The 26,670-nt window shown below is 43.2% G+C and overlaps 2 protein-coding genes across 7 annotated transcripts in view; one reads left to right on the forward strand and one right to left on the reverse strand.

Moving 5' to 3' along the window:
- NFX1 (nuclear transcription factor, X-box binding 1) lies at positions 1 to 20,341 on the forward strand. Of its 3 annotated transcripts, none has more exons than XM_032961499.2 (24): positions 1 to 249; positions 1,544 to 2,822; positions 3,048 to 3,209; positions 3,362 to 3,439; positions 3,549 to 3,654; positions 3,776 to 3,847; positions 4,061 to 4,200; positions 4,615 to 4,696; positions 4,918 to 5,135; positions 5,490 to 5,587; positions 6,170 to 6,200; positions 11,806 to 11,888; positions 12,534 to 12,645; positions 13,764 to 13,883; positions 14,011 to 14,090; positions 14,219 to 14,485; positions 14,951 to 15,024; positions 15,327 to 15,428; positions 16,245 to 16,286; positions 16,421 to 16,516; positions 17,622 to 17,688; positions 17,997 to 18,142; positions 18,601 to 18,696; positions 18,937 to 20,341. In XM_032961499.2, the coding sequence occupies exons 2-24, from the start codon at positions 1,547 to 1,549 to the stop codon at positions 19,013 to 19,015; spliced, it is 3,627 nt and encodes a 1,208-aa protein (XP_032817390.1). In that variant the 5' UTR covers positions 1 to 249; positions 1,544 to 1,546; the 3' UTR covers positions 19,016 to 20,341. The 3 variants fall into 3 exon arrangements, with proteins under 3 accessions (XP_032817390.1, XP_032817399.1, XP_032817407.1); XM_032961508.2 differs by having other exon boundaries at positions 2 to 249; positions 12,537 to 12,645; XM_032961516.2 differs by lacking the exons at positions 1 to 249; positions 1,544 to 2,822; positions 3,048 to 3,209; ... (8 more) ...; positions 11,806 to 11,888; positions 12,534 to 12,645 and adding an exon at positions 12,667 to 13,237.
- Positions 19,906 to 26,670, reverse strand: part of MAP3K19 (mitogen-activated protein kinase kinase kinase 19) — a 9,604-nt gene continuing 2,839 nt past the window's right edge. For 2 of the 4 annotated variants that reach the window (XM_032961556.2, XM_032961535.2), the window contains exons 3-7: positions 25,728 to 25,829; positions 25,123 to 25,306; positions 21,969 to 24,569; positions 20,959 to 21,671; positions 19,906 to 20,594 (exon numbers count right to left, since the gene is read on the reverse strand). In XM_032961556.2, coding sequence (XP_032817447.2) covers positions 20,519 to 20,594; positions 20,959 to 21,671; positions 21,969 to 24,569; positions 25,123 to 25,306; positions 25,728 to 25,829 — 3,676 coding nt within the window. In that variant the 3' untranslated portion in view covers positions 19,906 to 20,518. The remainder of the gene's footprint in view (positions 20,595 to 20,958; positions 21,672 to 21,968; positions 24,570 to 25,122; positions 25,307 to 25,727; positions 25,830 to 26,670) is intronic. The other 2 variants (XM_032961565.2, XM_032961574.2) reach the window with 2 other exon arrangements.

The following is a 26,670-nucleotide window of genomic DNA, read 5'->3' on the forward strand; positions in this document are numbered from 1 at the left end:
TGACGTCATCGCGCTCGCTGGTTTCGTCCGTCGGGGACACGAGGGAAGTCCCGTCCAGGCGAGAAGGGCTCAGCGGAGTTGCCTCACGCGGCGGCGGGGGTTGGTGGTGGTGGACAGGGTGAACCGCGGAGTCCCGGGGAGACCCAGGGGAACCCAGCGGGCCGTGTAGACGCCTGTGGTGGTGGTGGTGGTGGGGGGGGTGGGAGCCTCGTAAGGTGGAGCCGGTGTCGCGTTCTGCCCGCGTTGGGGGTGAGTTGCGCGTCGCGGGCATGCCCTGGGCTGAGGGAGGCCCAGGCCTCGATCCAGCCGGGCCCCCCTCACTCTCCTCACCCCCGCGTCAAAACGGCGAGGCTCCTTCCCAGTACCCCGTGTAACATCGGGGTGGGGGTGGTGGCTGGGTCATCTTCCTCGGCCGTGTTGGCAAGGTGGTGGGCTCCTGCGTTGCAAATCGGAGGAGAGTCCGGGGATGATTTATTCTCGGTGTGAATGTGTCACGATCGTCTGAGTGTAAAATCGGGAATGCGGTACACTTGATTCTCCGTACACCGTGAGGGTTAAAAGGGAGTTTCACCAAGTGTCTTCATTTTAGTTCAGACGTTGTTCCCTTCGTGTCGAGTCTCGATCGGTTTAAAGTAGGACATTTTCTGCCCGCCCCATAGTAAAATAAGGGAAATGGTCACTTGTGTTCCCACGTTAAGGAAATTGTTGACCGAGGTGCGTTGTGCAAGTGGCTTTAGTACAAAGGGCGATTGCCCTTCAATTGTATCTAATTTGAACATGCTTTAGGGTGGTTTATGCAATCGGCGACATGTTCGGTGTGTTAAATAGTGTACATTGTTGCACTAAAACTTGAGATTACGTTACAGTTGCATAAGACGCCTCAAGATTATAAATATTACCTTTGTCATTTAAAGTCGTGTAAGTGAAGCGTTAAATACTTGATGTTATTCTTTGCGTCTTTCGGTAAAGTCACGTATTATCTACGTGGCTTTACCGAAAGACCCAAAGGATTTGAATTTCTGCAGTCACGAAAGCTTTAAGGCAAGATTTATACTTGATGTTGTTTCATTCAACTGACCGGTGGAGGCTAGACTCCTTATCTCAGCCCGAATGCCTGGCTCACGACCTGTCCTCACTTTATAAACAACAAAATCATGAAAGATAAACAACAAATTAAAGATAAACATATATAGGTGGAAGTGGAAAGGATTGGATGTGCTACGAGTGTATTTCGTAAGAACGTTGTCGGCACGACGCGTCATTTAATATGTAACTTCACGAAGTTGTTCATCAACTATGAATATGTTCACAGCTGATGTATTATCTGGTGCTGATGTCTAGTTGTGTAACTGACTTGCTAGATATTATGGTAAATGATGCAAATTAATTGCTTCTGTGCAGTGGGCAAATACGGTTAACTCTATAGTTAAAATTGGCAAATGTTCAAGCGATCGTTTGCTTTCTACGTTGGATACGTCGGCCCGTTATGCAAGTGTAAGCATTGTAAATTACTGAAGATTGATATTGAATACATTTTCTTTAGGCGATGGGTTCCTTGAATCCCGAAGCAGCAGCCTTCAATCCATCGGACCCAACGCAATGGGGTATCCAGTACTCTGACAGCAGCAGAGCATGCCCCCCTCCTCCGACAGGAGCTCAGAAAAATTCCGACACAGCTCGTCAGAGCAGATCTCGCACGTTTGATGGAGATTTGGACAACGCACGGGTCGCCGAGAAGCGCATTGGAAGTCAAATCAGTACTGCCTCTGGTCATGTGGATCAACATTTGCCAAGTGACAACGACGCTGATGTCAGACCCCACTTTGACGGTCCACGGCGGCCCTTTCCTAGGCGAGAGCTGTACAGGGGCCGCGCACAAGATTCCTATCCTAGAGGAGGCCACGCTGCTGATGGGTTTCCCAGAAGGGAGGCAAACCGTGATGCAGACACCTTCGTTCAACAAGAAAGTAAAAGCAGTTTGAACCCCACAGAAAATAAACCGGGTGCTCAAAATGCTCGCAGGAATAGAAAGCAATATGGTGATCCTTTGTCCGATGGGGGAAAAGCCCGTGGAAATTATGAAGTTGGTGGCATTACGGGCAGAACACAGCACCAAAGTTTAAATTATAATTCTGGACAAGCGGCAGTAGTCGGTGCACAGAGCAGCACAGACCACAAGGGGGAAGTTGCAGGTGAAAGCTACAGTCGGGGTGCCTCATGTGAGAAGGCTGCAGGAGATACTGGCACAGGAAGTGGAACAAGGCCAAAATATCATGATAAGTATAGCGGCAGATCTCGAGTAAATAGGGGAATGTCAGGCCCCGAAGTAGGCAAGGTTTTTAATTTGGAACAGAAGGATGAAAAACCTCAGTATTCCAAGAAAACCAAGTCAAAGATGTACGAGTCAGAGCAGAGAGTACATGAAACAGAAGGTAATACACATCAGCAAGGAAATTATTACAACAGATCTGAAAAGAAATATGAAAGGGACTTTAAAGGAGGTAAAGGCTCATCTGAAGCAAATTGGAGAAGCAACAGAAAACCTGAAAATGAAAGTGAAAGCATGCCCCATGTTGTAAAGAGAGCTGATGAAGCAAAAGTTAATTTAAAATTAGAAACATCCATAAAACCTTTGGATAATGCCAACAAAGCTGAATCAATTGAAACGAATCAACCCTCTAGAGAGCATGGTAAAGATTTAGTGCATAAAAGAAGCAATTACCCTGTAGATAGCATTCAGAAAAAATCAGATGTTGAGAAAAAATCTGGAAAATCCAAAAAACCAGGACCTGAAGTGTACAAGTCAAAAGAGACCCACACAGGTGTGTATGGATACATTTTATTTTTTTGTTATGCTTATATCAACATTTACAATATATTTCAACGTTTTTATGATTATCAATTTATAATTTTTGTGAATATCTGTTATTTCGAAAGTGCATTTCCATTATGGTATGTGATTTTAAGACCACATACTCATTTCGGGATTTGAGGAGACCTTTTAAAATCTGTAGCATCAGTTTGTTATATACACCGTGTGCATGCAGGTTTGCTAATCGAGCAGCTGATGGCCAGCACATATGAGTGTATGGTGTGTTGTGAGAGGGTACGTGGCCACTCAGCTGTGTGGAGTTGCCAGAACTGCTACCATCTCTTCCACTTACCCTGCGTCAATAAGTGGGCACGTTCACCCACTGCCAAAGTTGAAGGTACTCGATCACCTTACAAACATGGTTCTTGCCACTCATGGGAAAGGCTTCAATTGTAAACTCGCATCTACACTTCGTGTACAACTTAATCCATGTAATTTGTTTACATGTCTTTTTAGTGAAATGTTTTGTTGTGGCCTGTACATGTGTAGATGGGAGCGATGGTTGGCGATGCCCAGCCTGTCAGAATGTTACCGACAAGGTTCCATCGAACTACCGCTGTTTCTGTGGTCAGTACACATGTATTTTTGTATATAAAAGTGTTATCTCTCTTACGTGCGAATTTATTTTCTACAATAAAGGCTCATTCCATACAGTAAATAGTGGCGTTTTATTCAGGCAAGGTTCTCAACCCTGAATGGAATCGGACGGATATCCCACACAGCTGCGGAGAGATGTGTGCGAAGCACAGGCAGGGCAGCGACTGCCTTCACCCTTGCAACATGTAGGTTGGCAGGTGTTGTTCCTACACAAACAATAATTTCTATGCAACCCTGGCGTGGTGTTATACTTGTCGAATGCCGAATAATTGACTTGAACATGTTGCTTGTTTCCATGTTCTGTAGCCTTTGTCATCCTGGCCCATGTCCATCATGCCCTGCCTTCCTCACCAAAAAATGTGAATGTAGCCGAAGCAGGTAAGCATTTCTGTTTTTCTTTTAAGAAACGTAATCTAAAATTTATATTATTATAAACATTCCTCACCTGAATGTACGACACTTACCCCTTTGCTATTTCATTTCTCTATTGGAACTGGATAGGTTTTGTCTTTGAAGACTTGTATTATCCGATTCGCATTGCAAGCTTTGTTACTGTTTGGTTTTAATTCTACTGTGTGCGTTTTCTGGCAGCCAGTCTGTGCGTTGTGGTCAGTCGACCAGAGTGCGATGTTCCGAAGTTTGTGACAACCTGCTGAACTGTGGGAAGCACACCTGTGCTCTGATCTGTCATCCAGGAAACTGTGAATCATGCCCCATTAAGGTGGTACAAGGTGTGTTCTACAATCTTAACTGAAACATAATTGGAAACTCAAATTAGATTTTTCTTGCTCAACTGCCACTTTTTGTGACATATAATAAATAATTAGGCATTCAACATTTTTATAATACACATTTTCTAAAGAGGTTTGACTTCTAACAATGATTGCAGAAGACGTAATTATAACTTCTATTGCTCCTGCACAATTTTAGTGTTTTGAAGCCTACTTAAAATTATTTCCAATATATGTGAGTTAAGTTGAAACAAAATAATCTACATTGATGTATAAAGCCTGTGATAATATAAAGTTAGGCCTGAAAGTGTGCATATGGTATGATAAGCAGGAATAGTTATTCATGTTTGTTGCCATTATATAATTTCTAATATATCCATGCTGTATATGTGTATATTTCTCAACCTCTGGCAGTGTGTCACTGTGGAGCTACCAAAAGAGAAGTGCCCTGTGGGGGAGAACTTAAAGAATTCTCTTGCGAGAAGCCATGCAACCGGTCAGTCCGACACTCTTTGAAAAATCGTATACAAGTGGCGATTGTTATTTTCACATCAATGAAAAGGATTTTAGAGCGGTGTTAATATGCATAATTGAATTCAAATACAGATACAACCGTTTGTTAAATATGGGCATTGACATCTCTCTTTTTTCTACTTTTTTTGAACTCATTAGCGACTATAAAAGTTACTCTCTTTTCTCCACTTTGTCACTGAACAGACCTCTGGCTTGTGGAAACCATTGCTGCCAGGAGTTGTGCCACCCAGGCGTTTGCCGGCTCTGCCCCCTGCTGCCTGGGGAGGCTGGGAGCTGTCCCTGTGGACAGACATCATTGGAGAAGCTTCTCGACCTGGGCAGCCCAGAGCGCAAGAGCTGCACAGACCCCCTGCCCACTTGCACCAATGTGTGCGGGAAGCCCCTGCCGTGTGGCTCAGATGGTGAGAAGAACTAACATTGCGCGTGTGCTTGTGCCCGTGGAGTGTTTTGTTCACCAACGGTTGAATGCCCGGTCACTTCTCACTGCCACTTTAACATAAGGGCAAACTGTTTAACAGGGTGAGTGCCCATTTGTGTCACTCATGTACTTTATCAAATACAAAACTGAGTAAATTGCATGATTTTCTAAAAATGCACAACTGTTGGTGTAATAAGGAGAAATACTCCCTATAAACCCCCATTTCGTGACGCCTCTGCTTGTTTACATACAATCCACCTGGCACTTTGTTGTCGTTCTCTGTGTATGGAATAGTAGTAATCTTTCATATGTGGTTGATGTTTGCTGTTGTTAACAGATCTGGTTCATACCTGCCCGGCTATATGCCACGAGGGGCCCTGTGCACCATGCACAGGTGTGTCTACCATTGTTTGTCGATGTGGATGCAAAACTAAGGTGGGCACCTGCTGTTTGTCAAAACATTTGTTTACACCTTTTTATGAGGCCATACCTTTTTAATTGTTCATAGGGAAATTATGAGAATCTTGTTCACGGTTCACATACTACAACATGTGGTGATGAGTTATCATTTTGTTCTAACAAAAAGGTTTAATCAGTTTACACGAATGCAAGTTCACAACATCAGTCTGGTTCAGAACGAACTTTTATTTTAAAGTTACATCTAGGACTGCAAGATTGTTTTCATTCACTTGAAAATGTATTTCATGCTGCCGTTATTATGTTGAGGAGTTCATGAGAATGATTGTAATGTGTTGCATATAACCGAAAGCAGGGAAGAAACACTGCCGTATGGTAACTTGTTCTTTGTAGTTTAGCCAGCTTTGCACCGTATGTGTAGTTGTGCTAGATGAAACTCAACACATGTTTATAGTTATATTTCCAGTTATATGTGATCATTTAAAATGTCTAGTTTTTACAGGAAAAGCAACAATAGATTCACCAAAATATTGTGTTCTATTTGCAAAAATAGAAGGCAAATTGTTGTCTACGTGAGGTTAAACTATTTTTTCCATGTAGGAGGTCCCCTGTGTGGAGGTTCAAGAAAGTGGTAAGTTAAAGATCATTTGATAATCTTATTGCAAATTAACATTTGATATTTAAACTAGAAAAAAACTTTGCATTATTTCTAACATGATAATATTGTATGCTTATTTTCAATTAATTTACATACTTAAAACTACCAAGGTCTACATCAAGTCCAGGTCACTCTTTTTCCATGTTAAATTCAATTGCGAATGGTGATATAATGTATTCTTTTACTTCTGACATGCTATGCAATCAAGGTTGTTGTATCAACCCTAGAGTATAACATAGTTTTTTTGCATGATGTAATTTATTGCACATTTAAATTACACGATGTCTTGCGGATTAAACTACTGTTCATTAGTATTACATTTGATTACCTTTTTAAGATTATTATACTCAGAGCATCGCTTTGGACTTTGAGTTAAAATATTTGAATGTTAGTTTTAGATGGGCTTTTAATATGGACCAAAGGGTAATATTCGTTATCTTAATACAAGACGGCCTTCTATAATTTTCTTTACTGTGGGTGTGCTGGTGTTCTCTTCCATGGTACATTTGTATCATGGTCTCAAATAAATATGCAAAGGATACTAGTGTAAACGCATTGCACATTTAAAAATGTATACGTTCGTGTAAGTTTTTAAACAAAAGCATAAATCCGTTTTTCCATTTTTATTTGACTTGGTGCTTCACAGTTGAGCTGGTTGCTTAAATTACTGTACATGTATTAATCTTCGAGGGCAATGCCATGGTCATCAGGGACAAAACCGTGTACAATAACAAAATTCAGGACCTACTTAATGATGGTAGCTACACAAAAATTAAAAGAGATCCCAACTAACAGCCTCGTTACAAAAACGAACAGTATCATCACTGATTCAGGTTCATTAATTGAACAGACCAAACGGTTTTCCTTGAAACCTTCTGCTGCTAGACCACCCAGATTATATGGCTTACCAAAAATCCATAAAGAAGGTACACCCGTTCGTCCCATTGTCTCCACCATTGGCTCACCCACCTACAAACTGGCCTGATATCTGTCTGATACCTTGCAGCTATTCACTGGTAAGACCACCTCTTCTGTACTTAACTCGGCTCACCTGGTATCGTCATTAAAAACATCTCACTATCCCCAGGTGATTTGCTCGTTAGTTTCAATGTAGTTTCTTTGTTCACCAAAGTTCCTGTGCCCGATACCATTGCAATCATTGAAGATTTGGTCCAACAAGGGTTGAATGGTGATGTACCGGCCCTGGTGAGACTACCTCACCAATACATACTTCACCTAGAATGGAACAATCTACAAACAAACTGAAGGCACCCCAATGGGTTCTCTGGTTGTAGCCAATATTTTCATGGAAAAATTTGAGACGGACACCATCCAGGCATCCACTCTACGCCCGTCTTTGTGGAAGAGGTACGTGGATGACACGTTTGTCATCTGGCCACATGGCTGACCAGCTCTGAACCAATTCCTCAACCACATCAATTCTCTACACTCATCCATCATATTCACCATGGAGGTAGAAAAGGATGGCATGCTACCTTTCTTGGATGTCCTAATAAAAAAGAGGCCAGATGGCTCAATGAGCCATTCTCTCTGCAGGCAAGTAACCCATACTACCAACTACCTAAAACCTGATTCCCATCACCATCCATCCCAGAAGAATTCCCCCATCAAAACGCTGCACCATAGAGCTCAATGTATCTCCGACCATGAACACCTAACCAGTGAACTCAAATAGTACACTAAGCTCTCAAGGCGAATGGATATTCTGACTACACAATCCGCAAAGTCATCACCGTGAGGAAGGAGCCATCTGAGGATCCAATCAAAACCATCACCTTGCCTTACATAGCAGGGGTAACCAAAACGATTTACAAAATCATGAACAAACACAAGATCCAGGTCCGATTTAACACAGTACATAAAATTTGCGATCTGTGAAGGACAAGATTCCTGACATGCAATATCCTGGCGTCTACAAACTAAGCTGTCTGCGGCAGCAGTTACATTGGAGAAACTAAACGACATGTCTCGGACCGTGTTCTTGAGCATAAGGCAGATTTCAAACACGCTAGGACCAATACTTCTGCCGTGGCTGATCATTATTTTAATGCAGCTGGCTCGCACAAAATTTATTTCTCTAAGACGATGGTACTTTGCAAGCCTACTGGCTTTCAACAAAGATTCGTTCATGAAGCCATCCATATATACAGACAGACACAATTTCAACTGTGAGGATGGTTATAAACTCAGCAATCATTGGAAAGATGTCATCAACCACTTTGGGTCATGACTTGATTTGTCTTTTCTTGTCAACCTCCACCATCAGCAGTGTGGGTATGTGGAGCGAGGTGCAATGATTACCTGACGGCCCTTTGATTGGTGTAGTTGCTTGTCTTCTATATTAACATTAGCTGCCCCGCCCATGCTGCTGACACTTAGGCTACGCCCATCTCTAAATCTATATAAACATTCTGCCTTTAGAGGCTAACCCCCCTTTTCCTGATGACGACCGCTTGTGTTGCGATTGAAACGTCGTGGTTTATTTTTTTTATTACTGAAGGAACCAATAAGTCTACCTTATAGACTGCCAGTACACTCACTCCGATTAAGAACCAGTCTACAGTCTACATCAGTGTTTTTTGTTTTTTATTATTTTTATTCACTTTATTTTATAATTTTTCTATCTACGTGACTTTACCAAAAGAACCAAAGAATATGAATTCCTGCAGTCACTAAAGTTTTAAGTCAAAATTTATAGGTTCACTATTATTGATTATTATTCATGTTAATATGAAATTTAAACCGAAAGACCCAACGAATAATTTTACACCAATGATGATTTAATGAATTCTCAGTTATCATTCACCAAAAAGACGATGTATCACAGAGCAGAAGGAGTCATATATGGACAATGACATGTTAATGGAGATGAAACACAATGTAAACTTACACTTTGAAGGAAATAGTGTATACACTTTGATGAGTAACCAAAAACATTGCTTGCTGCAATAATATTCTTTGGCAATGTTCATTGTCTGAACGTATGCCTTAAACTCTGGTTTCCTGCCACAAGCACATAATGACAGACTGTTTCATAGAAGGCAGCCACCACATTCTTGAGCAGCATTGTAGCTTTTATTCAATGTCCCAGAAATGGGTAGGCAATATTCACGGAGATGACCATATCTAATCTCAAGAATACAACATACAGGATGACGAGTGATGATAACTCTAGCAGAATGTACCTCATTTGTGATGGTTTTAATCAGACCAGACAGCCCTCTCTCACCTGCTGCCTGTGCCTGCATAATATGTGCAAGATCGCTGCGTTCACCACAACCATCAAAACGATTGTGGAGACGTCCTTCAAGAATATGAAGATTTTACCATGAACAAGCCTAAAAGTCTTGTTTGGAAACTTGTAGAAGCAGGACCCTAAAACTGTACTTGCTTTTATCCAAAGTTACATTTGTGAGTTGTGACGTGGAAAATGGAATGAAGAAGGGCAAGGCCACTGGGAAGATAGCCAAGACAATGGCGTTAAACATGTGAATCAATTGCTTGCTTTTGTAGCGCATTTTTAAAAGGCACGGGCACTTGGAACCAACGACCTGTGTAGCAGTGAAAGAATCCGAGCCCGAATGTGAACCACAGACTCAAGGACCGATTTGAGGCTACAAAGCACAAGAACATTTTGTAGCCGACATCAGTAAAGACCACAGCCTCTTTGTCTGTCACGATCTTTATGGTGCAGATGGCCATGTTTGAGAGCACAAGGCTCCCCGTTAGAATGTCCACAGACTGCACACTTTTTATTACATAAGCACGCTAACACAGTAAACAATACATAACCGTTTCCGATCACACCAAGCCTGTTTATCATTCCAAAGAGAATTACTGATATCCGTACATGAGTTTTATTTTCCATTTGCTATGCGGTCGTTTTTATTTGAATCTTCAGTCCTTCCCAGTATAGAAATCTGTTGGTAAATACAAAAACATCAGAGAGAAAAAAATGCGCCTCTATCAGAAATCTGTGAAGAAATTAATGAAAGTTCAAAATTGATTGTGGGTTTACGAATGAACCAAGGAACACAGATTTGTGGAACAATGATTTAACATTAATGCATGTGTTAAAAACACATTGTTGATGTGTCATATATTTTTAAACAAGTTAAATATAGTGCAATATATATGAATATTGGTGTAATATAGACTAAAAAAATGTGAAACCAAACGGCATATAAAACAGCTTTTTTATTTACTCAGTGCAGAAATAAAATAATAACTTAATATTTGAGAGCATTATCTACTCATGGCTACTCAATGCAGCATGCCTGTATACCCCGTATGAGTGCCTACCTTATTGCTGACCAATTCAGACTGTATTGGTCACCCCGTGCCATTGTAAATCTTAACGTTCATCCTACAAAGTCCCATCATAAGGGAGAAACACAAACAAATGGACAAAAAACCCCCAAAAATGTGCCCGTAGTGAAAGAGCTGTACACGGTATGGACCTCAAATCCCAATTTCCCTGTCAAAAAATGCCGGTAAACCGTATGGGTTGACCGGTATGATGCAGAAAGCATTTGAGCCAAAAAATTGAAACCTTTCGGCGTAAGGAGATGCTTCATACATACAATTAGTATGTATTTCCCGAATACAGCTGCTTTATAACGTAGCACCACATTTCACAAGATAAAACTAGTTTAGGTGACATAAATGCTTTGGTTTTCATTAAAATAACTTTTTTTTTCAAAATATAGTCATGTCAAACCCCATTTGGCCTGTTGTACTATTTGCAAGCCATACATATTGTTTATGGGTTAGGTTTTTGGTTATACATATTTTTTTTAACGAATATTTTATAGCATGTTGGTTCTTTACCTACTCCTGACCCCACTCAAGACGATACATTTTAATTGGAACAATGGAAACCCATAGGAACGCTGTGCTTGAGGGACATTCAATTTCTTCGGTCATTTGTGTGGCCGATGGGACCTGATTATCCCTCGGTGTCCACAGCAGTCGCAAGGTGCCCTCATTACTTTGATACATTTAGGCTGTGTTTTGGTGCTGTGTACATTTTCCTTGGATATAAGTGCAAGTTACATATGACATTTAGTTCAGTTGAAAAGTGATAACTGAATAAAGCAAAAGTTTTAACAATTATTTAATATTTTTTTATTTAAAGCTTTCGTGACTGCAGGGATTCATATATTACCGAAAGAACCAAGAATATAATTCTTCAATAACCAGTATTAATCCTAAAGGTCGGGTTGTCCAAACATGTGCATGTTGCCATGCTTACTAAAGAAGTACATTTAAGATGGCTCATGGCGATTAGTGTGTTGCACAAAGCACTGTATACATTGCAAGTAACACACATTTTAAAGTTTATAAATGTAAAACAATCTCCCTCATTGATCTGAGTAAAGTAAAAAAACTAAGTTAATGACAGATTAACAAATATAAATTAGGTTTACAAAAGCTTATGTATGTGTTGTGAATCATGATTGTGTGTAAAATGGAGGCTGAATTCTTTCAAGAATTTAATTTCAGCTTGTGGAGAAGTATTAAGAAGCTGCGTGTGACTTGATGACTTGTTTTGCAGAAGGGCTGAGCTTCATTTGCGACAGGCGGTGCAACAAGAAGAGAAAGTGTGGCCGACACAAATGCAACCAAGTGTGCTGCGTGGTAAGCAATCCCTTCAGCTCAGACGTCGGTGACACCCAGAGGCTCGGTGCAATCACTGTCATGCATAAAATCTGAAGTCTGTTGAAAGGGTCCGTTGGTGTGTATGTGTTTGTCAAATGGAATTCAACGTTTTAAGTAATTTATATGAAAGAAATTGCATCAGGAAATGGTTATAAATATATGTTATTCTTCAGTTAGAGACCAGAACGTGATGAGCTATAAAGCACTTTATCACAGGTGTTCAGCCCAAGTTGGATCGGCAATGGCAGAAAATTACAGAGGAACTCTTATAGGTGGATAAATTAAGCAATCGTACATAAACTCAAATAAAAAAAAATGTTGCACGGAAAAACATAACAGTAATAGTTAAAAATTATACAAAGAAAGAATACATTTCAATTGAATTGCTACAGTTCTGAAAGTTACAAGTCACTTTTGCAAATGTCGCTGTAGTTTGTAATTGACTTTCAAGTAAGTATCAATGCAGGAATATCACTTGCTTCATATCCTAAAACATGAAGTTTATTCTCGGCCGAGTCTTCTGGTTTTGGACACCCATGAAGGCATGGGGCCGCAGTGATGTAATTTTAAGCAAGTCCGTCCCTCTCAAGCCCCTGTTCCCTTTGCCCCCCCCCCCATTCCCAGCAGGATCCCGAGCACGCGTGTCCTATGATATGTGGTCGCATGCTGTCGTGCAAGCTGCACAAGTGCGAGGAGCTCTGCCATCGCAGCGACTGCCAGTCATGCTGGCAGACAAGTGCGTGTTTCCATGCATCGTGCAGAAAGAATCCGAGCCCGAATGTGAACCACAGACTCGAGGACCGATTTGAGGCTACAAAGCACAAGAACATTTTGTAGCCGACCATCAGTAAAGACCACAGCCTCTTTGTCACGATCTTTTATGGTGCAGATGGCCAGGTTTGAGAGCCACAAGGCTCCCCGTTAGAATGTCCACAGACTACACACTTTTTCTTACATAAGCACGCTAACACAGTAAACAATACATAACCGTTTCCGATCACACCAAGCCTGTTTATCATTCCAAAGAGAATAACTGATATCCGTACGTGAGTTTTATTTTCCATTTGCTATGTGGTCGTTTTTATTTGAATCTTCAGTCCTTCCCAGTATAGAAATCTGTTGGTAAATACAAAAACAACAGAGAGAAAAAAATGCGCCTCTATCGGAAATCTGTGAAGAAATTAATGAAAGTTCAAAGCTGATTGTGGGTTTACGAATGAACCAAGGAACACAGATTTGTGGAACAGTGATTTAACATTAATGGATGTGTAAAAAACACATTGAGGAGCCCTGCCATCTCAGCAACTGGCAGTCATGCTGGCAGACAAGTGCGTGTTTCCATGCATCGTGCAGTAGTGAACACATAAGCAGTTTTCAGGTTAGTTGTTGCAAGTCAGTGCCTCGATATTCGTAATGTGTTATTCCATTGCTCCTCTGCTTTAATGAGTGTTCTTATCACGTAAACTGTAATGCAAAGTGGCCACCAACAAAGAGATCTTAATACTTTTCAGTAATGGTGGTCCTTGTGTGCTTTATCATTGTCAACCTCATTCTCATCGTCTTTGTAGCGCGTGATTGACAGTGCAGGTTTCTCTTGCCTTTTGCTTGGGTTTACCGCCCGTGTCACTTGAAGTTTTTTTTTCCTGCTCATTTCTTATGAATATAAAGTTGATGAAGCCAACAATTTTTTATTCCACTACATTAAGTATGTATGTAGAACTTATTTCTCACCGTATGTAGCCAACCATGCGGATCAAGAGTTGCGGGCGAAGGATAACAAACTTAACACAGAGTGTAATGTGTTGAAAATTGCAACATTTTTTCAGCAGAATATGTAATTATTGTGCTTTGCAGGCTTTGAGGAGCTGATGTGCTACTGCGGAGCTGAGGTGTTATTCCCCCCAGTGTCATGCGGCACAAAACCACCCGAGTGTAAGCAGCCTTGCTCGCGCCAGCATGATTGTGATCATCCAGGTGAGTCTACAGTTCTGCTCACTGAGGCACTGCTTGCTCTGAGTAAGATATATTTACTAATGACAGGTGGTGGCAGTCGTTTAACCACAAGGAGTTGCAGCTGTGATAGATTTTTTTCTCGTTTCAGTGTACCACACGTGCCACAGTGATGAAAAGTGTCCTCCCTGCACACACCTGGTTGAGAGGTGGTGTCTAGGCAAGCATGAGGTTTGTTCCCATGTTTCTTGAGCCTCCCTTTAATAATCAATTTAAGCTAATTGCAGCACTGTATTTGACCCAACCAAGTAACAAATGGAGTGATGCTTTTTTGTTTTGTTTCCTGCTTGACACTGCAGCTACGTCGTAATATCCCATGCTACCTGCGGGAGATTTCATGTGGCTTGCCCTGCCAGAAGACTTTACCGTGCGGACACCACAAGTGTGTCAAGGCCTGCCACCGTGGAGAGTGTGTGCCCAGAGTCCTGGCAGAACCGGATGTAGAGCCTTCTGCCGTGTTGGGGTGCGGTCAACCCTGCACGATCCCTCGGTCAGGCTGTGCCCACCCTTGTGGCTCTGTATGCCACCCTGGGCTGCCGTGTCCCAGGACCTCATGCAAAGCCGAGGTACGGTGTGCCCACTTGAATTTACTGGCGCAAATGCTGATTTAATAGATTATAATGTCGAACTCATTACGCACAAAGTGCTTGCCACGATTGTATCACAATACCTTGCTGATCTCGTAAAGGAGCATAAACCATCACGCAAACTCTGGTCATCCTTGCAGTGGCTTTTGGCTATCCATTAAACAAAGACGGTCACTGCATCGCATGCTTCAAATGCGCTTCTGCGGCCGTCTAACGCTCTTCCAATAGTAGGAAGCCACTGGAGCTATGCACTTTTAAATCGCAATTGAAAACTCATTTTTCTTTAGAACTACTTTTTGTGTTTAGTTTCTTGTCCTTCCCCCGCACCACCGATTTGCACGGCTGGCTACGTATGGTGCGAAAGAAATTCAACATGATACATGCAAGATGCCTGTGCAAGGTCGGTGCTGCAGCGAGCTGATGTGCGCGTCCGCCTTCCCGCAGGTGACACTGCAATGCAGCTGCGGTCACAGGAAGGAGAAGCTTCCCTGCTCACAGTCGTCCTCCTCCTACCAGCGGTGAGGCTCTAAACCCAGCTGGGACTTGATATTCCTCTTTCAAATCGGTAACGCTCATCAAAAACAATCCCTGGTCAATCTGAACGAGCATTATTAGATCATATTTTTTTAGAATGCCTTTTTGGAATTTTACATGTAGCCTGTGATTTGATTGTAAGGACTGTTAAACAAATTAACGTGGAGTATGCTTTGAGGTGTTTTTATTCATTTTCATAAACCTGTCAACGAACCTTTTGCGACATGGGAAGCTAACAATGTGCAACTTTGTGGATCCGTGGTTGTGGGTTGTTCTACCTTTGCAGAATTGCTACAATAGCATTGGTGAGCAAGCTCTCGGACATGCAGATGGGAGAGTGCACGGAGCTCGCCAAACTTGTGACTGAGAAGGAGGCTCAGCAGTCCAGGTGCACACGGTGTTTTGTTTATCACACTTAAAGACTTAAAGAAAGAGTGCACCGCAGTAGAATCCCTACAACTCTCATCTCACTTCGAGATTTGAAGCGTTCGCGACTGCAAGGATTCATACTCTTTGTGCTTTTTTTTGGTAAAGTCACGTAGGTAAAAAAAAATCTATAAAATAAATGAAAACAACTAAATTTACTCATCTCACTACCAGATGTGCACCTCTACAATAGGATATTATGTCATGTGGCCATCTCCCACTTGATTTAATTACAAGTGTCTGGAAAATAGGAGTGCTCCCATACTTCGTGCTAACCCCCCCCTGCCTACCCCCCCTTCCCGCCTACCCTTCCCCTGCAAACCCCCCCCCCCCCAACTCCTTTCCTAATTCTAAAAGCTCACCAGCAGTACTTGGTCAAATAAGTTAAAGTTAACATTGCATGTGTGTCTGCGTTTAAAGAAAGACAACCCAATTGATTCCTTCCATTAAATGAACACATTCTTAATGTTTTGGTTACATATATATTTTAAAGTGACAAGTGGTTTATAATTGTTAGTTGCAAGCTGTGCTGTTATGCCACTGCATACCTAGAAAACAATGCCAAGTATTTGTGGAAGTTTGATGCAAAATTCCAAGAGGCATCTTATTCAATTCACTGGTATGTCGTGGTATGCAAGGTGTATAACAGTGTTGTAATTACGCTTTCGAGAAAAACCATCTCCTTTTAAATGTTTCCCACAAGTATGGTGTTGTAAAATATTGTAACATTGTTATATATTTGTTTTCTTGCAGTGATAATTTTTTTGTTTCTTGACAGACTGGAATGTACAGAAGAGTGTGCTGTGTTGGAGAGAAACAGGTGAAATACATTTATTATTTGCGTATTATATCCTACACATAATAACCTATGGAAAAATTGTTGTGTAGTCGTTACGTGCATTGGTGGTTCATTTTCGAACATTTGTCATGGCTATTCATTGTTCTGTTTTCCAGACGGCTGGCAGAGGCCCTGAACATTGATCCATCCACCAACCCCTTCAACAAAGCAGCTGCCATGAAATACTCTGACTTCTTGAAGGAAGAGGCCAGGTAATGTTTATTAATAGTACCCGTGTGCTTTCCTTCACTGCAGGAGTAATAATAGCTCATATGTTTATGGAAATGAATAAAAGTATCTATACGTTTTATAAATCATGTAAGGCTGGCTGAACAAAGTATATAAAGCATGAAAGGTTGCATTGAAATATTTACGTTTTAAATTACTTTGACACACATGGACAAAACATTTCATAACGAGTTGGCCGACAGCCACATCTGCGGCATTACGTTTTTGCTCCCTGCAAGACATGTTATTTCATGCTTTAATTTCCTTAAATAATCAAGGAAGTTCATGGTTGATGCACTTCTCTATTTGAAGATTTGGGTTTATTTTTCCCTACCTCCCTCTTGAGACCCCGCCCATCTATCTTGAGGCCCCACCCCCTCCTCTTGAGACCTCGCCCCTCTATCTTGAGGCCCCACCCCCTCCTCTTGAGGTCCCGCCCCTCTATCTTTAGCCCTCGCCCCCTTCCTCCAGACACGGACTTGATGTCCTGGCGCTCCAGGATACTCACATCTTGGGATGCCCGACATGCCAGTGGCTACCACATCCATGGATCACAAATCTAAAATAAAAAATACTCTCCAGTGTGCGACAGTGGCCATCCAGAAGATACTGTACTACATATTACGATGCAATGCGTGATCCACAGATTTGAAGAAGACATCACAGTGATACACTCCGCTGCTCCTGATGCGGTTGTTTGGCATGACCACCTGAATGTTAAATTGTAGTTGTTGCTCCGCATTTACATCAGCCATGCGAAATAATAATTCTGGACATGTTTTTAAAGACGGTGCCACTTTTTTCCCGCGAGACTTGGCAACTGTGGGATAAAGAAAGCTTATTTTGAGTGATGCAGCGTGAGTGGGTAGTAGTAATGGGGGCTGGGGAAGGGGAGGAAAGGTGGGTAGCGGTGGGGCGGCTTCACGATAAAACCAACATTTCTCTGAGAGCAGTGTAATAATAATGGCAGTACAGAAAATGAACTCGCGTGACGGTTTAACCAAAGGTACGATGGACTGATAACAGTGACCCACATTCTCATATTTCCTTCCCATGTAGTGGCTGTAAGAGCGATGTTATGCGTTACAGGAAAGATTTGAAGTTTGTGCGTGGAGTAGAAGACGAGATACGCAATCTGGTAGAAGCCACAAACAAGGTGGGTGGGAAGAACGGCTTCATTCACTTTCATTTTCAACTGCAGACGTTCAAGAATAACTGTTTTCTTTATTTTCGTCAAATGAAGCTAGTGTGTTATACATTTTAAAAACGACAAAACTTAATCCAAGAAGTTACTTTTTCACATGTTAAATCATTGTCAAAACATAACGTGATTTTTTTTTTTACAGCTATATATTTTCGAGTGCGACCCGAATAACCTTGTTATTGAGGCCCCTGGAGGTACGAACAGTCACCTGCCGGGCCCCCCTGGTGTTTTAAGTGCCTCTCGGTTGCTTTTGTGCACAGGGCAAACACGCACGTCGCAGCCACTGCTTTCCGCCCATGAACCGTGACCACCGGCGCGTGATTCACGAGCTGGCCGAGAGTTACGCGCTTGAGAGTCTGAGCTACGACAATGAGCCCAAGCGCAACGTTGTCGTCACGGCCATCAGGTCTGCTGCCCTTGCTCTTACCATTCCCTGTGCGATTGCTGGGCTTTTTTCACTTGCCAACACTCGAGGCCCCCATGTTCTGTGCTCTCCACACCTCCGCTTTCCAGTTGTTTTGATCTCTTGTCGCGTCTCTGTTAAGTTTACATTACCCGCATAAAATGCGGAGAGAAACTCATCCAAGGATGGGAAAAATAGGACTATTTGGTCATTTTGAATATTTGGTCATTTATGGAGCTTGCACACGGAATTTCTGTCTGGTGTCAACTTTCAGTTTACCTTCACTGATTTATCATAACTCGGTTATCCTCATAACTGTCAGTTGGTGTTCATTTTAAATGCTTTCCACCTCTGGCGATCTGCCACATCTCTCATTGAGAGTCCCTTCCAACTCCTCACATTTTACCTCAGCTTTTTCCCTGAAAACATTTGATACAATTTTATTATGTTTTTTTTTGTAGGGGGAAGTCGTGCAACCCAAGCCCACCCCTGTGCGCCCTGATCGAGAGGGAGCTGGGACCCAAACCTCCTCCCCCTATACCACACCACACAAATCGGTGAGTGTACACAGAAAACTCTAACGCCTTACTGGGTTTATGTATGTGGGTGTAATTCACTTCAAAATCTTTATAGGTCCAGGCTTTTGCCTTATTGCATAATCACTTAATATGCATGTGCATTGGTTTAATACTTTATTTGCTTGAATGTGGCCAAATGCTTTGCTATGTATAGCATTCTGCCTGAGTAATTTAGACTGCCGAAGTCATAACTGGCCCTCTCTGGCTGTGTGCCCTTAGCCTTGAAAAGCCGGCGTCGGATGTCCCAGCAGTGGCGAAAGATGAACCTGTCATCGACTACTTCGACATGCAAGAATGAGTCGTGAAATCCCACCGTCTTCGCGGTTTTTGAAGCTGTCGTATATTTCTTTTTGTATACATCAATCTTGGACATCATATTTGGTAAACTAAACTCTCCTTGATTGCATACACAACATAACGTTTTTAAATTGATAAAACGTTACATGCCACCACAATTTTTTCTCATTGGAAACACTTCAGATTTCAGCCTGGTTTAAAGAATCAAAACTACAAATGGGAGTAAATGCTCATTTAAACTAATTCTAATTAATGTTGCATAAGCATAATTTTGAATTAAATTAATGTTCGGTTGTATGTAATGATAATAATTGCAAAGTCAGCGTTTACATGCATACGTTTGTTTGCATTTTTTGGACTGTATGATGCAAAAGCTTTAAGGTGCATTGCTCGACGTGACCCTTTGGACATGATTAAAGTCGACTTAAAAGATGGTAAACAGGGTTAGGGTTGCTAATTTACACATTCCTCCCTGTGAACACAATCATAAAAGTCAAAACCAATTCAGATTGTGCTATTGAGCAAAGATGTTTGCAAATTCAGCTTGCATTTTTGGAATTTAGATTGCTGTATTTTGGAATCTGTATTCAACGTGTGGGTATGCCTTTATTTTGCAGCATGCAGAACTGAATTACTGAATTGATTATTTTGCAGAATTAACGAACGCTTCTTAGTTGTGGATCTTCCCGATTCAGAAAGTCCTATAGTTTAGAACCTGCTGCACAAGATTAACGAGGTTTGTCCTGTGGAAATCACAGTTGGCAAGGCTGACAGATTTGGCGGTCAGTTGTGCATGATAATTAAGTCATCAATAGGCAACTGTAAACCTTTGGCTAAGCGTAATAATAGTTACACAATGTGGGCATTCAAAATCAACTAATTAACATACTATGTTTTAAAATGCTATTTTATTCAATTGAGAGTACTTGCAGTGCATGTATCATAATACATTTTCAGATATTACTTAGTTCCACCTTAAATAAAGTACAAATAATGATATGCATAACATGGCTGTACATTACATGTATGTTCAATTTAAAATGCTTGATGCCTCAGAAGGCATTGTGTATGAACCATTTTAATGTTGGGTTCCTGACAATTCAGATGAAATCGCTGTATAAAATGTGCATCAGACCGCTGCAAAACTAGATGTAAGATCCACTTGTCAAGTGCTAAGAAGTAAGGTCTCAAATGGCCTGAACTCTTTACAACCACAAACAAACCTTGACATTTTAATCATTCACGGAGGCATGTATAGTTGAAAACTGCATTAAAAAACTGCTTTTTTGCTGCACGTGATAAAGAAAATAAACAATTTTGCATTGTCCATTTCAATGTTTGTTCTGTTCAAAAGCGGTCCTCTTCATAATGACACTTGGATGTTTCCGGTGCATTGTGTTTAAACAGTGCAGTTGAGTTTATGCCGACGACTACGCTGTTGTCTTAAATGATGCTCTGCGTGAAGAGCACAGGCGACACGAAGATACATTGACGTTCAATTGTTTCACCGGGCACACGGCTCCTCACAGATGAAGGGGTGACTCAAAAGCTCCTGGGAGGATGGCCTCTTCAGCTTGTCCCTGAAATCACAGCCAAAGATGTTACCCTCATCACTTTACACCTATTATTGTATCACTAAATGGAACACGTAACATTGTCCTTCAACATTACATTTTCCTGTATACGCAATGGTACTTTTGATTCAAAATAATAAAATAGCCTCAGTCGAGCTGATATAAAATTAATAATTTATGTACTGTAAATTGGATTTTAATATGGTAAGGTAACTTGAGAAGGCTCTCCTTCAATTGACATTGGGATACTTGATTGAAGACATAGTTACTCAGAATTTAATATTTAGACCGGCGAGTTTGCAGTTACCTACACTTTCATAACCATCATTACACAAATGCGAGTGTGTTACTGAGAACCACGCATCTTCACCTGATGAAGCATTGCTCCACAAATTCTTGTGCCTCCTTGGAAAAAGCTTGAGGCAGACCAGGCATAATCCCATTCCTTATGCCAATGTGGAGTAAAGCAGCCATGGGAGCCATGTCGGCAAAGGGTGGCCGACCCACAGCCATCTCGTGCAGCGTGCAGCCCAGGCTCCAGACGTCGGCCCTGCGTGCGTAGCCTGTGCCGTTGATCACCTCTGGAGCCATCCAATAGGCAGTGCCGTGCACAGAGTGCAGGCCCCCGTTTTCGTGGCAGCTGAGTGCCAGTGCCACCCGTTGAGCGCAGCCAAAGTCTATGAGCTTAACGACACCGGCGGGCGTGATCACCGCATTGCTCCCCTTGACGTCGCCGTGCATCACGCCGTGGCCGTGCAGGTAGGCGAGCCCGCGGGTCATTTGCGCGATGTAGCTACGGCACACGGATTCGCCGAGGGGCCCAAACCCCCGGACCGTCTCCGCCACCGTTCCGCCTGGCACAAACTCCATGAAAATGCTGAAGCGGTTTCCCTCCATCTCCGTGCCCAGGTACTCGACCACATTGGGGTGATGCAGGGTGGTGAGTAGCTCCACCTCATCCTGCAGCTTCTGCAGCTCGCTCTGCTTTTGTCCACCTTGGTTGCCGTTCGCGCTTTGGGCGTCTCTGAGCTCCAGCTCCTTCACGGCAATCAGCTTGCCCTGGTTTGTCAGCCCGAGGAACACCTGTTGGAGATCAATGAAAACGCCTATAATACAGGACTCCTTTTTGAAATATTTATATCTAATGTCATTGGAATACAAATAATGTGTAAAAGTAAATCCTTGATGTTTTAAACCTGTTTTTATTCACAGTTTCTCATGCCTTTTGGCTTTTTAGTTTTCCAATCAGTTTTACCTTTTTAATACTACATTTTATAACATTATTATGGTAAAACGTTCCAACTATCAGGCAGACATTTGTTTTCCGGGTAGCTTTACGTATCGAATAAATGAAAAGGTAGTGGGGGTTGAGATGCTCACAGTGCCAAAGGCCCCCTTGCCCAGCCGGTTTCCCTTGATCCAAGTGATCGTCTGATCCTGTGTAGCATCATCGCTGAGGCTCGCTGCCCCCGAAACACCTTGCGAACCTGATGTGTGCCAATCTGGCTTTTCAATTAACGGTTCCCTCTTGAACGTCTGTAAGGCGAGTGCAGTGAAATCATTTCTGCAATTTTCAAAAGTGTCCTCCTTGAGAGTGCCAAGCAGCTGTGGTTTGTCCCGTGCAGGCGGCTCCTGCTCAACGGGTATTTTTTCTCGCGAGTCCTCTCTCCCCTCGTCGCCTAATTTTCTATTCTCCCCATTGGTGTCGACACTTTTAGATCTCGCGTGGTTCTGCTCGGCTCGCGCTGGGCTCCCCTTTTGTCTGGAAGGAAAGCCCAACTTGGGCTTGAGCTTCTTGGCACGGCCCTCATTGCTGTGCAACTTAACATTTCGGCCACGTGGGCGAGCGTTAGCTGGTGACTTGGGTTGTCCGGCAGACACAGAGCGGGGGTGCCGAACAGGACCTTGCAAAGGCTTCGTCTGCCGCCGTGCAACGTACACGGCGCCTGTGAACATTTGCCAAATGGCTGGAGTCTGCACATCTTTGCGAGCAGACTCGGAGAACAGGTCGTCGTAATTCAGCTTCGCAAAGTCGACGGCAGACATGGAGGGCGGGCCAAGTTTCTCCAAGAAAATGTGGGGTTTCCATGAGTTCAAGGCTGCCCGCGTGTTGTCGTCGTGCAGCTTTAATTTCAGTGCAGAGTGTCGAGCAAGATGCTTCTTTGCAGAACGAGCTTTGGTCACCTGCGTGCCCTGGGACATTCCTTCCCTTGGAATGCCGAGTATGTTGGGGCTGATGTGTTCGTGTTGAGGTGATGATGGGCATGGAGATTTTATTGGCGTTCTAAGATGCTTGACTGTATATTTTTTATGAGATTTTTCAGCTGTCACGCCCGAGGAAATTGCCCTACTCGTCTTTCTGAGCCCCTTTCTCAGAGCATTTTTCGTTGAGGAAGTATTTACATCGACCGCATTTTTCACCAAAGACTCTTCAATCTCTGTCTTCCACACTCTTATGAGCGGATAAATTGCCTCTCCGTTTGGTCCACCCTGCTTACCTGGCCTCGCTTCACTCCCTACCACTTCTGCACGTGACTCTGGCTTCTGGGACACCTTGGCTCCATCTTCATTTTCCGCATTAACGAGACTGTCTCTGCCATTCCCTCCACTGGTGACACCAGCTCCTCTCTCCTGCCTTGTCTCTGACGCTTCTGTAGGGTGGCAGAAATGCTGGCAGCTGCACCGCAGCGGTGGAGTGGGCACGTGCGTCGTCATGATCGGAGTCGCTTCTTTTGACTTATTTTTGCCGACGAATAATTGTTCCTTTGGCACTGCCCGTTCTGTAGTTGCTAACAGATGACCGGAAAAAGCAACCGTGTAACTCAAAGGCTTATTTTTGTCCACTGTGTTTTCTATGAGGTCAGGGGAAATGGCTGCAGGCTGACACTGGGATCTGTTCCTCACTGACACACTTCTGTTCACTGCAGTGGCTTTCACATCGTCAGTGTGCGATGACAAGTAAGTCCTCTTCTTGACATCAACCACTTTTATCCCTGCAGACACAGCCGAGTTCACTCCCAGTAGGACCACTGCATTTAACTCCGTTTTCACAGGTTCAGTGTCCACCTCTTCTTTTCGCGAACACAGGGTTTGATGGCTTTCACACACTTCACTCTTATCTTCCACAGTTACGGAGTCATTCTTAAGACAACCATTAGGTTTACGACGTTGAACATTTTCCCCTGAGCAATGATCGCGTGGTTCTGACAATGTCTCTGCGTCTTCGTGTTTTGTTGCTGGAGTTATGGCTTTACTTGAGCTGTGGAGTGCCTGTACAATCGGCACTAACTCGTTCACCGCGCTGCTATTTAAGCATGTTTTCGTCATATCTTGATTCAATTGCGGACCGTGGTTTTTCGCATCATTCGCAAGAATTTTAGACCCGTTGTAATCACTCACACGGTGTTCAACATTGGCGTGTTTAGGAGTCGTCTTTGTCCCTTCGTCGTCATGGTGAGATTCGAAATCCTTCGGGTGGTTCTTTCCGTGTGCTGTAGCACGAACACCAAAGTCTCTCCCTGGCAGTAATGCTTGTGTGACAGTGGGCCTCATGTGCTGGACACGGCCCGGCACGAATGACCACAAACGAGGTTGATGCGTCTGAGAAAAAGACGGGAATGTTCTGTAACGTCTGACGTTGACTTCGTCACCCTGAAAGTGGCTCTTCCTTGGCGACACAAAATCGGCGCTCTCCTTGTTAGTAACACAGTCCTCAGGTGTGTCGCAAAATCGCCGAATGCCAACCGCGGATGAATTAGCTTCAGCGTAAGTTTTGGAATGGATTTCGGGAAGGGGTGAGAAGCATTTTTTCGGCATGGAAGGAGGCCTGAGCCACACTGGCACATTGGGCAGCTGCGCCCGACTCCTTGGGTGGGGATCGGAGAGCCCCAGCGTGGGAAGGGATCTGCTACCCTCCGCCGGCGATCGGGAGAGCGGGGGAGGCAATGGCAGTGATGCGCTGCGAATAGGTGGCAGACACACCTGTGGGAATAAACACGCGGTCTCCAGTTTACACCATGTTTTCACTACGGTATAAAAACGTTATATCTGCCATTGGAAAAAAAGAAACACATGTACGTGTATGGTTGTTATGGGCAATGGTTTATGGGTTGTTGCCGTTTAACAATCTGACGTATTAAAAAATTACCCCCGACCTCATTAATTAGTTAATTCCCAATATAGTATCGTTATAATGTAGGTCTGGCGTGGGTGACCACCAAAGAGGTTGTTGCTAGCTGCGGGCCTACAAGGTGGGCAGCAGAGGGCAGTGAGGTAAAATATATTGTACTGTACTATGCCCCCCCCCACCACCCTACATTCGGCAACCTGCACTGCCCAGCGTGATGAAGTATGACCATATAACCCCCATGACCTGCATTGCCTGGAAAGGCCCTCATCCGGCTAGTGGATTGACAAAAAGCACTGTGCATGTGCGCATGCACGTAATACGCACACGGCGCTATTCACTCATTCCCTCTTTACGCAGAGATTGTCCCCCAGAGTGAGGAGTGACCGGAGTTGGCATTTCACGTGCATTTGTTTGATGCTTGTGGTTGCCCAGCTCCCAGGCGACATTGTTTCCGCTTTGCCTGCTGTGCGCCTTCCTGCAATGACCATCCAGGGCCCGTAGTGTCGGTGCCAAGTCCATTTTCCCAGCGTCAACCCCGTCCGACGTGCAGCCGAGCTCTGCTTCCTTCAGGCTGGAGCTGCATGGGTCTCTATACAATCGGCGTTAATGCAGGGGGCTTAGTTTTTTTTTTTTACCCGCGCGTGATGATTGTAGAAAGCGCATGTGTTGTTACATCAATGCAGCGCGCAGTAGACCGTAGATAAAGTTTCGCGTGAATGCTAACGTTATTGAAGGTCACGTTCTGAAGCCGCTGAGCCAAAAGAGCTGTCAACAGGTGGAATTGTATCGGCAGCGAACCAGGAATGAGTTGGGTTTTTTTCTCTCTCTCTAACTTTTATCTTTTTAAAGACTGTTTATGCTGAGAACCTGATCTCCAGACAAGCACGTTATACATCAACACTTAATAATACAAAGGTCTTTCAGTACAGACTTGTGTTTCTAAACGTAAAATCGGATTATACGACGGTTGTGAGCACAACCTCTTCATGTAACAGAGACAAACATCGTACCTCATCGTAACCCTGATGGAGATGGAGGTGTTCGTGGGGGACGTCTGCATAGCCCCAGCCACAGGTCTGGCGGATCCCCTAGATTCCTGCTCAAGCCCTGCCCTGCACAGAGAGAGATAGGAAAGACAAAAGCCATGGATTGTGCACCCCTGCACCACGACCACATCTTACGGGTGCACATGAAACTGCCCAAGGGACTTGTTGCGCAAGAGAATTTTGTGAATTGCCAGAGATCAGGTGACTCAAAACGCAATGCGGGTAATTGCCTCAGAGCTCCTGTTCGTGCTGTTAATCGAGGCAACAATAATTGTGGGAGTTTTTTTTGTTACACAGTGGTAGTGAAGTTGCTTTTTAGAAGTCCAATAATCAGATTATGTGCAGGCACACATGGCCATCAACCTAAGTCAGAGTTTTTGGGACTTTTAAATGTAGTAGGATGCCACATTACATTGTTACCCTTCTGGTTAAATTAACATTAACCCACGGCTTAATTTCTCAATTCATATATTTAACGTTGTTGAAAGACTAGAGTAATATAATAATGAACTCGGTTTCGGATAGCGCAATTCTTACAAGACATCAAAGCACTTTGCATGAAGCTAAAGTTATGGAGAAAGCTTGCAGTAAAAACAGGTGAGTTTTATGATGCGATTTTAAAAGTGTAACAGACTGAGATGCCCTAATCGACCGTGGAAGGTAATTCCACAATCGCAGAGCTTGGCTGCAAAAATCTCTGTCTCCCCTAGAACACAGTCTGGTCTTTGGAATAATGAGTTAGACCCAGTTTGAGCAGATCTAAGTTTTCACAGTGGAATGTAAAACCCAAGCAGATCGGTGAGATATGTATGAGCCAACTCATTGAAGGCCTTAAACGTTATGAGAATAATCTTACAGTCGATTATGTACTTGACACGGAGCCAGTGCAGGGAGGAAAGAATAGTAT

Source organism: Petromyzon marinus, chromosome 2 (genome assembly GCF_048934315.1).
Source record: "Petromyzon marinus isolate PM22_M1 ecotype Great Lakes invasive population chromosome 2, UKy_Petmar_22M1.pri1.0, whole genome shotgun sequence".
NCBI classification, from domain to species: Eukaryota; Metazoa; Chordata; class Hyperoartia; order Petromyzontiformes; family Petromyzontidae; genus Petromyzon; species Petromyzon marinus.